The 14,250-nt window shown below is 47.6% G+C and overlaps 1 protein-coding gene across 14 annotated transcripts in view; it reads right to left on the bottom strand.

Moving 5' to 3' along the window:
* The window catches only part of PLEC (plectin), a 1,130,647-nt gene that overhangs the window by 93,448 nt on the left and 1,022,949 nt on the right, over positions 1–14,250 (bottom strand). For all 14 annotated transcript variants that reach the window (XM_078686563.1, XM_078686567.1, XM_078686564.1 and 11 more), the window contains 2 exons: positions 9,398–9,525; positions 1,653–1,746 (listed from right to left, as the gene is read on the bottom strand). In XM_078686563.1, the coding sequence (XP_078542689.1) occupies positions 1,653–1,746; positions 9,398–9,525 (222 nt within the window). The remainder of the gene's footprint in view (positions 1–1,652; positions 1,747–9,397; positions 9,526–14,250) is intronic.

Below are 14,250 nucleotides of genomic sequence, written 5' to 3'. Positions count from 1 at the left end.
AATCCAATACAAAAAGCAGGAAACATTGACCTTGTGTATAATGAACAGAACATAAACAGTACAAGGTGCGCATATGCATAGGTATTGGAGTTATCTATATTCCTGACATCTATGATCAGCTGCAGATATGCTGCAAGTGCCGCCAACCCATCATGGAGTCTGTGCCTGCTCTTATCTGACCTATGGAACTTTCTTTATCCTCTCTTGGGTCCATAAGCAAACTTCTCATCTTTCACACACATTTGAAAACTTGCCTGTTCGTATCCTGTCTAATCTAAATAAACAAATTATTGTTCCCGAGCACAACACCAGAACTTAATGAGTCCAAGAGAAAAGAGACTAGATCAGATTCTTTCTATATTCAAAGTTCATTCAGTCAGTTCCTTTATTTTTCTTTCTTTTCTCTTCATAATCGTGAAGTTTCCATCAAATAGTCAATCTTCATATAATGTTCATTTGAATCATACAGCATGTAGCCAGAAAACCAAGCCAAGTGTTTCGTCACGGGAACCAATCACCCAATGACTTCATCAGGGTATAAAAATTCCTCATGAGATAGTACACCACATCCCAGGTATAACCGGTCTATGGTCCAGTAGAATACAAAGCTAGATAGAATTGATTCTCCTCAAACCAGTCACGTTTCCATCCTTCATCTATAAATCAAATATCTCCAAATAGTTCATATATCTGGTGTAGTCCAAAGAAGAGTATATAGAAATTTCTAGGAGAGTACTCCCGTCGTCATCTTCAGTAATTCCAAGATAGAGACGAAGTTCATGCTTTTAGAGCCAGCATAACCTAAGCTATTTGCTCTTCATGTTTTGTATATGTCAAACATCTAATCACAGATGGTGACTAAACTCCTTCAAACTATTGACCCACACCAGCCAACGAGGAATAGGGTCACCGTCGTCAAACCATGATTCTCTGTTCTCTCCCCTCATAGGCACCCCAAAGCCAAGCCAGCGTTCAATCAGATCCCATTCAACACTTAGTGTTATGCACAAGAGCTCACCTTTGCAAAGCTATTACAACATTTTCCTTCTGAATTAGCATTGACCTTACAACCCCACTTTTTTTGTAAAAAAGCTATTAGTTAATCTCAGGTCTTCACAGCACACTCCACTGCAAAAAAAGTCACTTTAGGTTCAAACACTGCTGTCACACTCAAAATAGACAGCACCACCTTTCACTGACTGAAGCTTCCCCTGTGCATATCCATGATGGACATCCTCTTCTCTGTCTCTCTTTTGCCTTCCCTAGACAACCACCCCCATTAGCCTCTGTCTGAAACTCATAAACGACACTAATTGCGACAGAATGTATTTCTGAAGATAGGCCTGGCAATAATAGGATATGTTTTATGACTTTTACCCTGTACAGGAAATTCCTCATTCCCACACCTACCAACCATTGGGGCTCTTTTGAAGTTATTCATTGTAGCCATTGATGTATATCTGTACCTCCAGGACATAACAACCTTGCCAATAGTAAAGCTCCTCCGTGGCAGTGCCTCTTGATGCATGCAATGTCCTTTTCTGCACCTGCGTATGCCACCACCAGTGCCTCTAGATCCAGAATATACCCTTCATTTATACTTGCATGCTTCACTGGCAGTGCCTATGCACACAAGGCCATCATGTCCTCACCATTTGCAGCAGGGTATCTGCCTGGTTCAGTTGCTCCTCGCACAGCCCGGACTCCATTTGTAATTTGCTGACAATGCGCTGCAAGCGCTCCAACCTGGCAGAGAGGGGGAAAAAGCAAAGACATTAGTGCTCAGGATACAACGAGAGGTCTGGCACCAAACACAAGCAGAAGGTTGGCGATAGGGTAATCATCCATTGTTCCGGAGTGTTGCATAAACTCCGAAATGCACCACTTTCCTGAAGCCCTTGAGTGACCAAGTCATAATATCTCTGTGCTGGAGACTTACCTAGCCTGGAGAGTACCAGCGCAGTAGGTATCAAGAACTGGAAGCAGCTCAAGGAAAGAGGCTGGGCCTTGAGTGCTCACCGTGGTCCATGGCAGCTTCTCATCTCTTCCTAGTGGCCTACCAAGCCAAGAGAGTGTCCAATCTTGTGGGTGGAAAGAAACTCAAAGAAGGCATGAATTAGGGCTGCCTTTGTGTTCTCTGCCGCACTCTCCTTGTCTTTACAATCCAAGTACCCTACCATGCCAAGAGAGGAGCAGAGCCTCAGGCCTCCAGGACGGTGAAAAGCTCAAGTAACAGAGCTCGGCCCAGGCAGCTCTCATGTTCTGTGCACAATTCTCCTCGCTTTCTCTTGTGATGCAGGCTGGTGGCCAAGCTCCGTGGGTGACTCATCCATCATCTGGTTCCTATTAAACCTCTCAGCCCACCACAAAAGTTTTCTTTCCTCCTTCTCGCTCTTTTTTAGTCGCAGGCCGTTTTTTTTTTTACTTTAGTTTCTCGGTTTAGCCGGCTGCAGAGTGGAAAAGCTGTGTCCCTGCCAGATTCTACCATCGATGGCAGGATGGGCATGGTGAGTCATAAGATGAAGTATGCAGCAGCCGCAGAAGAGCTCACTGCTCAGCTGCATCCAGAGCAAAGAATAAGCCAGAGATTCTGAGGCACCGCCTTGGCTCGAGAGAAGCCTAATATGCCGCAGCCTCCTACTCTTCTAAGATGGCGGGTCTAAGTAGCAGGATGTATGCAGAGTGTGTGAATCTAGAAGAGGTTCACGCTGAAAATCTCTACGCTTCTGGTTCCACCCAGACTGAGCCACATTCCCTGGTTCAGTCACGGACAAGGTGATCAAGACACCTGTACTCCTGGGTCACCTTAGGAGGCTATGTTCTCCAGTACAGCCACCTGTCGTGGTGGGAGGAGAAGGGTTAAAGGTAGCGGCCGCAGCAGAGAAGGACACCATGGTAGTACCAAGAGTCATGTGGCATCAGGACGCCTGTACTCCTGGGTTACCTTAGGAGTCTATGCTCTCGGGTGCTGCTAGCGGTCATCAAGAGATGAGAAGGCTTGAAGGTAGCAGCCGCAGCAGAGAAATGTTTTTCTCTCATTTGATGACCTGCTGATTCCTGCAGCCAGGAAATGTTTATTGCTGAGTGATGCAGCGTTTATGGTTCTAATGAAATGAGTTATTGCTACTGTGATTATTGATTTGCTCGAGATGATTTATAGAAAGTGTTCCAGATAAAAGCTAGTGTTTTAATCAAGCTCACTGGTGTGGCCTCAGTCATTGTGTGCGTTCCCTGTCTCAGTGGATGTGTGTGTTGTGTAATCACTTGACACCTAAGCTTTCGGGTGCCTACCTGCTCGTGCCAGGCTACCCCTGGGGAACTGGTGACCCCAGTTACTACAATACTCAGTCATGTGGCTCTTACAGATAAGAGAATGCAGTGGGTAGGATGCTCCAAGGCTGTATTATTTAAGGAACTTTGATATCTCAAGTGCTCGATTGTAACCACGCTCTTCTTAGGATGTGAAGTCTGTCCGGACACCCGCTGCTTCCTGAGAGGTCCATGTCCAGCAGGTCTTTCAGAGCCCCGTCCCCAGCTGTGCTATTTCTGGCTCCTGAGTAACATTATTGAGCGTGGCCTGGAGCCCATGGGAAGTGCAGGAAGGAAACTGCTTGGCACACTGCCCAGGACGGCTCTGTTTCTAACGCCCTTTGTGGACCAGCGCTTCTTGAGTGACATAGCGAATTGGTGCCCTTCAGGCATGGCTGTCCCAGATTCTGCTCCTTGGTGTTCATGTCTGAGATCGCTAAACAAAGGAGGACTGTCTCAGTCTGCACCAGACGACATGGTATCAGATGATCAGCCATCAGGAGTACTGCCAAACATGATGTGTGTCATCAAAGCCAGCCAAAGAAACCACTAAACTCTGTTAGCACTGGTTTGTGATCTGTTCTAGGTGCAAGGGTGCCAGGTTTGTGATCTCTGCTGGGTATAGGGTCTTCTGGTTTCTGATATCTTCTGGGTGCAAGGGCGCCATGTTTCTGATCTGCTCTCTTCCTCGTGCACCACCTTTCTTATCTTGTCTATGTGTAAAAGTGCCTGTCTTCGGAGTACTGATTCGTGCAAGGGCTCTTAGGTCTGCTGGGTGCAAGGGCTCTTGGTGTTTGAGCTCTACTTGGTGCACGGGTTCTTAGTTTCTGAGCTGTGCTTGGTGTAGGGCTCCTAGTTTTCGAGCTGTGCTTGGTGCAATGGCTCCTAGTTTCTGAGCTCTGCTGGGTGCAAGGTCTCCTAATTTCTGAGCTGTGCTTAGTGCATGGGCTCATAGTTTCTGAGCTGTGCTTGGTGCAAGGGCTCCTAGTTTCTGAGCTCTCCTGGCTGCAAAGGCTCCTAGTTTCTGAGCTGTGCTTAGTGCATGGGCTCATAGTTTCTGAGCTGTGCTTGGTGCAAGGGCTCCTAGTTTCTGAGCTCTGCTGGGTGCAAGGGCTCCTAGTTTCTGAGCTGTGCTTAGTGCATGGGCTCATAGTTTCTGAGCTGTGCTTGGTGCAAGGGCTCCTGGTTTCCGAGCCCTGCTGGGTGTTAAGTCTCTTAGTGTCTGATCTCTTCTGGCTGCAAAGGCTCCTAGTTTCTGAGCTGTGCTTAGTGCATGGGCTCATAGTTTCTGAGCTGTGCTTGGTGCAAGGGCTCCTAGTTTCTGAGCTCTGCTGGGTGCAAGGGCTCCTAGTTTCTGAGCTGTGCTTAGTGCATGGGCTCCTAGTTTCTGAGCTGTGCTTGGTGCAAGGGCTTCTGGTATCCAACCTCTGCTCGGTGTAAGGGCTCCTAGTGTCTGATCTCTTCAGGGTGCAAGGGCTCCTAGTTTCTGAGCTTAAGCTGTACTTGATGCAAGGGCTCCTAGTTTCTGAGTTCTGCTTGGTGCAAGGGCCCCTATTTTATTGAGATTTACTTGGTGCAAAGGCTCCTGGTTTCTGAGCTGTGCATGGTGCAAGGCTCCTATTTTCAGAGCTCTGCTGGGTGCAAGGGCTCCTAGTTTCAGAGCTCTGCTGGGTGCAAGGGCTCCTAGTTCCTGAGTTCTGCTGGGTGCAAGGGCTCATAGTTTCTGAGCTGTACTTGGTGCAAGGCTCCTAGTTTCAGAGCTCTGCTGGGTGCAAGGGCTCCTATTTTCAGAGCTCTGCTGGGTGCAAGGGCTCCTATTTTCAGAGCTCTGCTGGGTGCAAGGGCTCCTAGTTTCAGAGCTTTGCTGGGTGCAAGGGCTCCTAGTTTCTGAGCTTAAGCTGTACTTCATGCAAGGGCTCCTAGTTTCTGAGTTCTGCTTGGTGCAAGGGCCCCTATTTTATTGAGATTTACTTGGTGCAAAGGCTCCTGGTTTCTGAGCTGTGCATGGTGCAAGGCTCCTATTTTCAGACCTCTGCTGGGTGCAAGGGCTCCTAGTTTCAGAGCTCTGCTGGGTGCAAGGGCTCCTAGTTCCTGAGTTCTGCTGGGTGCAAGGGCTCCTAGTTTCTGAGCTTTACTTGGTGCAAGGCTCTTAGTTTCAGAGCTCTGCTGGGTGCAAGGGCTCCTATTTTCAGAGCTCTGCTGGGTGCAAGGGCTCCTATTTTCAGAGCTCTGCTGGGTGCAAGGGCTCCTATTTTCAGAGCTTTGCTGGGTGCAAGGGCTCCTAGTTTCAGAGCTCTGCGTGGTGCAGGGGCTCCTGGTTTCCAAGCTTTGCTTGCTGCAGGGGCTCCTAGTTTCTGAGCTCTGCTGGGTGCAAGGGCTCCTGGTTTCCACGCTTTGCTTGGTGCAAGGGCTCCTAGTTTCTGAGCTTTGCTTGGTGCAGGGGCTCTTAGTTTCTGAGCTTTACTTGGTGCAAGGCTCCTAGTTTCAGAGCTCTGCTGGGTGCAAGGGCTCCTAGTTTCTGAGCTTTACTTGGTGCAAGGCTCCTAGTTTCAGAGCTCTGCTGGGTGCAAGGGCTCCTGGTTTCCAAGCTTTGCTTGGTGCAAGGGCTCCTAGTTTCTGAGCTTTACTTGGTGCAAGGCTCATAGTTTCAGAGCTCTGCTGGGTGCAAGGGCTCCTAGTTCCAGAGCTCTGCGTGGTGCAGGGGCTCTTGGTTTCAAAGCTTTGCTTGGTGCAAGGGCTCAGTTTCTGAGCTGTGCTGCGTGTAAGGATTCTTACTTTCAGAGCTCTGCGTGGTGCAGGGGCTCCTGGTTTCCAAGCTTTGCTTGGTGCAAGGGCTCATAGTTTCTGAGCTGTGCTGCATGTAAGGGCTCCTAGTTTCTGAGCTCTGCTAGTGCAAGGGGCCTTTGTTTCTGATCTCTCCTAGGTGTGAGGGCTCCTAGTTTCCGAGCTTTGCTTGGTGCAAGGCTACTAGTTTCTGAGCTGTGCTTGGTGCAAGGGCTCCTAGTTCCTGAGTTCTGCTGGGTGCAAGGGCTCCTAGTTTCTGAGCTTTGCTTGGTGCAAGGGCTCCTAGTTTCTGAGCTCTGCTAGGTGCAAGGGCTCCTAGATTCTGAGCTCTGCTGGGGGCAAGGGCTCCTAGTTTCTGAGCTTTGCTTGGTGCAGGGCTCCTAGTTTCTGAGCTCTGCTAGGTGCAAGGGCTCCTAGATTCTGAGCTTTGCGCAAGGCTCCTAGTTTCTGAGCTGTGCTTGGTGCAAAGGCTGCTGGTTCCTGAGTTCTGCTGGTGCAAGGCTCCTAGTTTCTGAGCTTTGCTTGGTGCAAGGCTCCTAGTTTCTGAGCTCTGATGGGTGCAAGGGCTCCTAGTTTCTGAGCTTTGCTTGGCGCAAGGCTCCTAGTTTCTGAGCTGTGCTTGGTGCAAGGCTCCTAGTTTCTGAGCTGTGCTTGGTGCAAGGGCTCCTAGTTTCTGAGCTGTGCTTGGTGCAAGGCTCCTAGTTTCTGAGCTGTGCTTGGTGCAAGGGCTCCTAGTTTCTGAGGTCTGCTGGGTGCAAGGGCTCCTAGTTTCTGAGCTGTGCTCGGTGCAAGGGCTCCTAGTTTCTGAGCTCTTCTGGGTGCAAGGGCTCCTAGATTCTGAGATTTGCTTGGTGCAAGGCTCCTAGTTTCTGAGCTGTGCGTGGTGAAAAGGCTCATAGTTTCTGAGTTCTGCTGCTGCAAGGCTCCTAGTTTCTGAGCTTTGCTTGGTGCAAGGCTCCTAGTTTCTGAGCTCTGTTTGGTGCAAGGGCTCCCGGTTTTTCCAAGCTTTGCTTGGTGCAAGGGCTCCTAGTTTCTGAGCTCTGCTGGGTGCAAGGGCTCCTAGATTCTGAGCTTTGCTGCTGCAAGGCTGCTAGTTTCTGAGCTTTGCTTGGTGCAATGTCCCTAGTTTCTGAGCTCTGCTGGGTGCAAGGGCTCCTAGTTTCTGAGCTTTGCTTGGTGCAAGGCTCCTAGTTTCTGGGCTCTGATGGGTGCAAGGGCTCTTGGTTTCAAAGCTTTGCTTGGTGCAAGGGCTCAGTTTCTGAGCTCTGCTGCGTGTAAGGGCTCCTAGTTTCAGAGCTCTGCGTGGTGCAGGGGCTCTTGGTTTCAAAGCTTTGCTTGGTGCAAGGGCTCAGTTTCTGAGCTGTGCTGCGTGTAAGGATTCCTAGTTTCAGAGCTCTGCGTGGTGCAGGGGCTCCTGGTTTCCAAGCTTTGCTTGGTGCAAGGGCTGATAGTTTCTGAGCTGTGCTGTGTGTAAGGGCTTCTAGCTTCTGAGCTCTGCTGATGCAAGGGCCCTTTGTTTCTGATCAATGCTAGGTGTGAGGGCTCCTAGTTTCCGAGCTTTGCTGGGAGCAAGGGTTCCTAGTTTCGGATCTCTTCTGGGTGCCAGCGCTCCTAGTTTCTGAGTTCTGCTTGGTGCAAGGGCCCTTATGTTATTGAGATTTGCCTGGTGCCAGGGCTCCTAGTTTCTTTGTTCTGCTTGGTGCAAGGGCTCCTGATTTCCGAGCTTTGGTGGGTGCAAGGGCTCCTGCACTCTAATCTCTTCTAGGTGTAAGGGCACCAGATTTCTAATGTCTGCTATGTACAGTGGCTTCTCGTTTCTGGTCTCTGTTGGGTGCAAGTGTTTTTAGTGTCTGAGCTTTGCTGGGTGTGAAGGTTTCTGGTTTCTAGTATCCGAGTGGTGCAAGGGCGCTGGTTTCTGCTCTCATCTACGCGTAAGGGCACCAGGTTTCTGATCTCCTCTAGGTACAAGTGCACCAGTACACCAGTGTTCTGACTTCTGGCCGGTATAATGGCTCCTGATGTTTGAGTTCTGCTACATGTAAGGGACCATATATCTAAGCTCTGCTGGGTTTAAGGGCACATGGACTGTGATCTCTGCTGGTTAAAAGGGCACCAGATGTAGGAGCACTGGTAGGTGTGAAGGGGTAACAACACCAGGTTGATCCTCATAGGTTTAGAGTCACACAATTTCTGGGTTTGCTAGGTGTAAGACACAGGGTGCAGCCCCCAATTCGAAATAGGGATAGTAGATTAATGATCTATGCTCGCTGTAAAGACACAAGATTTTCGAGCTATACATGGTGTAAGGGCAGCAAACTTATAACGTCGACTAGGTGCATGGACTCTAAACGCCTGCCCTCTGTTAGATCACACGTTATTTTGCCTCTTGACACTAGGTCCAGTGCTGTCTGTCATTCGCAGTAGTAAAGTAAAGTAAAGTAAAGTCCACATTTGTAAAGCGCACAATCACCCGTGAAGGTCTCTAGGCGCTGGGGGCCGTCGGGAAGATTAAGCGAGCTATTGCCCAGAGTCACATGGTGCTGGGCTAACCTGCCGCCGGAGCCGGGGATCAAACCGTGGTCCCCAGATCCCAGCGTCAGTCGCCCTGGCCGCGGCGCCACACCTCTCCCAGATGTGAGATATGTGAAACATTCACTGTGACATTAAAGGCATAAAGGACCACCCTTGTGCTTGGTATTGAACCTTATAGTAAGTCACCTATTACGCCCCCACATACAATTACATGCAGGGAGGATGGCAGTGAACAAAGATCTCTCTAAATCAGAAAGTGTCCCTGCAGTCCAGGTTGCAGATTGACTCATGTAAGTCCCTGAGCTGCCAGCACCTTGTCTCTGGATACCTTTTCTATTACTACCATCCTTGTGCCCCTGACGAACGATGCTTATGCCTCCACTTCCATACAACCCCCTCCACAACGCAACCTATGCTACATCCTTCACCCACCAAGGCAACTTTCTGCTCCACCACATATGATACTTCCCTACGCTGCTTACGGTACCTCCTTCACCTCTCATGTTACACCGCCAGTGCTACCTTATCCATCGTCTGTTACCTTGTTCTCTTCGTAGGTTACTTCCTTCACCACCACCTACGAAATATGTCCCAACCTACCTTATTCACCATCATCGTTACCTCCTGTGCTATCTTCTCAAAAACCTATGTTACTCCTCCCTCTACCCAAGATGTCTCCTGCACCACCAATGCCAGACCTCTTGTGCTACCTCTTACACCACCCAGGTCACCTCAGGCCCCTCTCCACCAATCACCCAGCATCTTATCTGACCTTTCAAACTCGATCCTCAGCAACTTCTCCCGCTCCAGGATGGCCACATGCAGCTTTCCCCATTCCTTTTCTACGTCCAGCGGGTGGTAACCAGGGGGGACTTTCAGCTGTCCGGACTGCACTGCACCCTGCATGGAAACAGAAGGGAAAAGGTTCAGGAACCACCAGAAGTGGTATTTTAAATGACAGTTCAGCACTGAAACATCTGCCACCATGTCAATAGCGACGCCAGCTCACAGGGCTGAATACATTACATTTCAATCTAATTGGCTTAACGGTTACATTCACCCCAGACTCCTTATGGTGAGTGACATAACAGTACATTCTCACAACTATCACCTTATAGTTTCATCTGTGAGCGCCTAGATAAACAGAACACAGAGACACAACATGTCTCCGTAGTAATTTAGGGCTGTATGCAATTGTTTGCCTTAACACAGAAGCATTTACTTCAATCGTAGTGATGACCTCAGTGAAACACTCCGATCTCAGGCAAGGCTCCAACTCGCATTTATTTCCAAGCGCATCTGGTACCGGCACCAGTTGTAAAGCCCAAAACAATTTTAACATCTTCCCCACTGCACCCAGACACCTAGTACTGTTACCTGGTGTATGACTCTGCACCTGGTATCTCCGCAAGCTCCTCTGGGAAAGAATAGGGAATGTACTGCTGATATACAGGTATGAATAGCATTTACACTGGGCAGCAGCTGCCACTGAAGTGGGTCTGAAGCTGAAACTGCTAATGTGCAGTGCACCGCTATGGACATGGGAGCCAGCCCAGGCTATCGGTTGGGAGATTGTCAGAATTCTACAGTACGCTAGGACACCATGTTTGCAGACATCAACAGTTCAGTCACCCACGCGACTTCCCTATCTTTCACTTTGCGTGATGGAAGCCATTCTCGCGATGATCCCTCTCAGTAGTAAAAAGTGAAAAGCCAGCATCATACATGATCAAGAAGTTTGAGCGTTGGCCATACACTTAACGTCCCTTGAGCGCTCGTGCTGTAGGCTATGTGTCTACATGAACCGCACTTTCATAATTATATATTAAGAAATCCTAAGGACTTTATAGAGGGTTGGGCAAGCATTGGGAAGTTATAAAAACAATCTCCTTTGAAAGCTTTAACCGCATCAACGCGGCGGCTTTTCCCGCTGTACGCGGCAATTTAAAAATTACCGCGTTACATGACGAGCTAAGGTCGTCATGAGCGCACGGCAGGTTACGCTCATGACGAGCTGAGCTCGTCATCAGCCCCGAAGGGGTTAAAGGAAGCTTGAACAGCTAATGCTTCCTCAGAGCTCTTGAGTGTTGGCCAAAGCTCTGGTTACACATTGACGAATGTAAGGGGCTTTGTGCCAGATGTCTCAAAAGGCTGATCACAATTATGCACCAACGTTTTGTGACCAGACGTTAATGTTACGACGCGACCCGTCGTAAATCGCATTGCAAAATGACAGTTGCAGATCATTCTAGCTAATTAATATTAAGTAGCCATCCGTGCAAGGAACAGCCAACTACCATCCCGGTCTCTCCATTCCCAAATGGGAAACTGTTTTTTAAGCAGCCCATGCTCTTTGAAGGAACTGGTGCTGCTTTAAATCACAAAAAACAGTTGCAGTTTGGGAATACTTCAGGGCGAGCAGGCAGTGGTCCCCTGGGCAAGTTCCTAGTCCCCTAAGGCTGTCAACACCATTCACAAAGGGGAAGATGTCCTAAAGGCAACCTTCCCCTTTTTGAGAATCAGTAACCACCTCCTTTGAGGTGTGGCTAACTGCTCAACGGTTTGCAACCACAATTGCAGTTGTACACAATTGATACATACAATACTGAATTACATTTAGGAAGAAATGCCCTTTAATTACCTTTCCTAATTGCGATCTGTTGTGGGTCAATACACCCGTAATGCAAGTTGGGAAAGCTTTTCTGAGTCGCAAAATGGGGTTCAAACATACGAAAAGGCTATTTGCAAACCCTGTGATGTTGCAAATCACTCCCTTTATCAGTTTATTGAACCAAGTGAATTTTTCCAAAAAGGAAAATGACAAGCAAAAGATTACCAAAAATACAACTCTGCAGCTTTAAAAAACAGTCAAAGGTTTCTGTTTTAACAATCTTACAGAGCTCTAGTAAACAGAAGTGCATTATCACTATTATGGAGTTTAAAAACATCTTTGTCAAGTGAGAAGTTTGAGATATGATTTCTTTGTGTAAGGTTTTGAGCTATGATTTCTTTGTGTAAGGTTTTGAGCTTCTTTGTGTAAGGTTTTGAGCTATAATTTATTTGTGTACGGTTTTGAGCTATAATTTATTTGTGTAAGGTTTTGAGCTATAATTTCTTTGTGTAAGGGTTCGAGCTATGATTTCTTTGTGTAAGGTTTAAGTACCAGACATCAGTGTCATCCGGGCATTGCATGTGGGCATCAGCTGTATGTTCGTCTCATGAATAGTTCAATGTGTCTGGTGGTATCACTGCTGTGCACCACAAGCAGATGTACTCATGGCATGAAATGCATAATCGGGAAGGCCGTTGGCTGATAATGTAGCCACAGAAGGGGCCTAGTGATAGAAATCACATTGAATTAAAGGTAAAGTTTGTTTCGAAGAAGCAGAGGAGGGCATGTCTCATATATGGCCTGGAAATCAGGTCTGGAATGAAGGGATAAGCAATAGTTCTCTAACACAAACAACAATTGATGGACAGAATGCAGAACATTGTCATACATTCTCCCGAGTACAGAGATCCATTGTTTATTTTGCTCACCATGCCATTCCAGTTTGGACCTAGCCATATGCAAATCAGTCTTGACCCTGTGCCCCATGAGAACAGTCCAGCCTGAACTGCTAGTCCAGGTCCTCCCTGGACTGGAAACAAGGATCCTAGGACCTGTTTCGGAGTTTCACCCCTCATCAGCCAGGATAGCTTGACTCCAGTGGCATGGATTCAAGCTAGCCTGGCTGATGAAGGGTGATGTCCTGAAACTGGTCCCAGGATGCTTCTTTCCGGTCTAGGGAGGACCTGCCTTGGCAGTTTGGGCTGGACTGTTCCCCCAAGGAACAGGATCAAGACTGATTTGCATATGGCTGGGTCCAAACTGGGGTGGTGTGGTGAGCAAAATAATGAAGGATTTAACCCAGATCCTTGTGACTGGGGGTGAATGGTTGTATTGTCCAGCATTCCATCCATCAATTGTTTCTTTTGCAATAGTTCACTAACACCATATTGGAGGCAGCATTAAGTATGCTCATGGATAAGGTTCTTTCTGCATGTTATCGGTTTCCCATGTTCATGGTAGAGTTGTTGGTTTGGGCATCCAATCAGAATTAGCCAACCCATAAAAGTATGCATTTGGTTGTTTTTATGTACCATGAACATGGCCTTGTGTAATAGAGTCTTAGTGTGCCTCAAGTCTACCTCCCAACAGTGCCTGCCCCTTTTCTAATGGCAAGCATCTACTCTTGCTCCTCTGGTCCTGCCTGGATCCAATGTGCAAGGGGGGGCTCTGCATAGCACCTTAGAGAGAAAAGCAGACCCACACTGCATATATTCAACGAAACAAATGGAGGTTTAGCCACTTGCACATGTCCCCAAAACTACAGCGTTCCAGGTAGCCTCTGCAGCAGATCCAGAATCTAACACCCCAGGCCGGGGCTTTAACATTCCTGTCTATTTGTTCCCCACGAAGGTTAGTAAGCCTTTGGCCTCAAATGACAATGAAAGTAGATGTAAGACACAGATTAATCCTTTTGTTATATAGATTAAACAGATAGATGTGCTAGATTATTGCTGGAAAACTAAGGCTCGGATGATATAATATACAGTATATATACAATAACGGATATCTAGATGGAAAAGGAGATCAAATAGATTATGGCTTAGAGCTAGGAAAAAATCATATATAGGGCCTAAATTTTGTTCAGTTTGGTGGGAGAGATACTCCACCACCAATGTGGAGAAAGCCCTGTAAGCCATACTACAAGTGCATTATACCCTATGGCACTTGTAATACGCAAAACGTCCGTAACATTATCACGGCAAACTCTAAATAAGGCCCTTAGTTATGGTATACAAATTAGATAGAAAGATCATAAAGATGTAGTATGAAGCTGATCTGATAATTACAATGTAGATTTAATAACAAAATCAATATATTGTTTAAGACATTGTTCTCTCCGATTGCCTCCGGCACCTTCTGAAGAAACAGATCCAACATGACCTGCGTCCAATGTATGCCAGCAAAAACACCCAAATACGGGAAAAAAGCCTCCTTAACACACAACGAGGCAGACAACGAGCCAACCTTATCCTTCTCCCATCCACGACACCCTCAAGCACTGCAAAAAGTATTACTCCCTACGGAAGAGTATGATTTGTCTGCTCCGCTGCCCATGGGCATCACTGCCTTCTGGCTGCTTTTCAGGTGAAATTTAGGGACCAAACAATGGTCTTTAAAATCACTCTCTGTCATGGTGTGCCAAACTGAAAGATGAGGGTGGAAACGTATAAGCTGTGGCGTTTAAGGTCTGTGGATTAAGAATTACTCGAGATTCTGATGTTCAAATGAAGCACAACAGGAGGCAGACTACTGCAGGCGCGGGCACCAGAAGCGGCGTTGGTAACAGAAAGAATTAAAGCCCAAAAACATGCAACGGTCTGCTTTGTTTTAGCTTTCTACATGCTTCTGGGTTTGGTAGCCTTATGAATGCTCTATCTTGACTTTTGAAAAAGCACCGATCAGTTTTTGCTGCTTTTGCCTCATCACACCGGATACACGCAGAAAACAAAAAAAGCAGCCTGCACACCAGCTTAAGATCCAGAAGTTGAAAAAAACCTTCTTCGGAAGCAGAA

Source organism: Lissotriton helveticus, chromosome 4_1 (genome assembly GCF_964261635.1).
Source record: "Lissotriton helveticus chromosome 4_1, aLisHel1.1, whole genome shotgun sequence".
Taxonomy (NCBI): Eukaryota; Metazoa; Chordata; class Amphibia; order Caudata; family Salamandridae; genus Lissotriton; species Lissotriton helveticus.
This window is presented reverse-complemented; position numbering and strand designations above follow the sequence as displayed.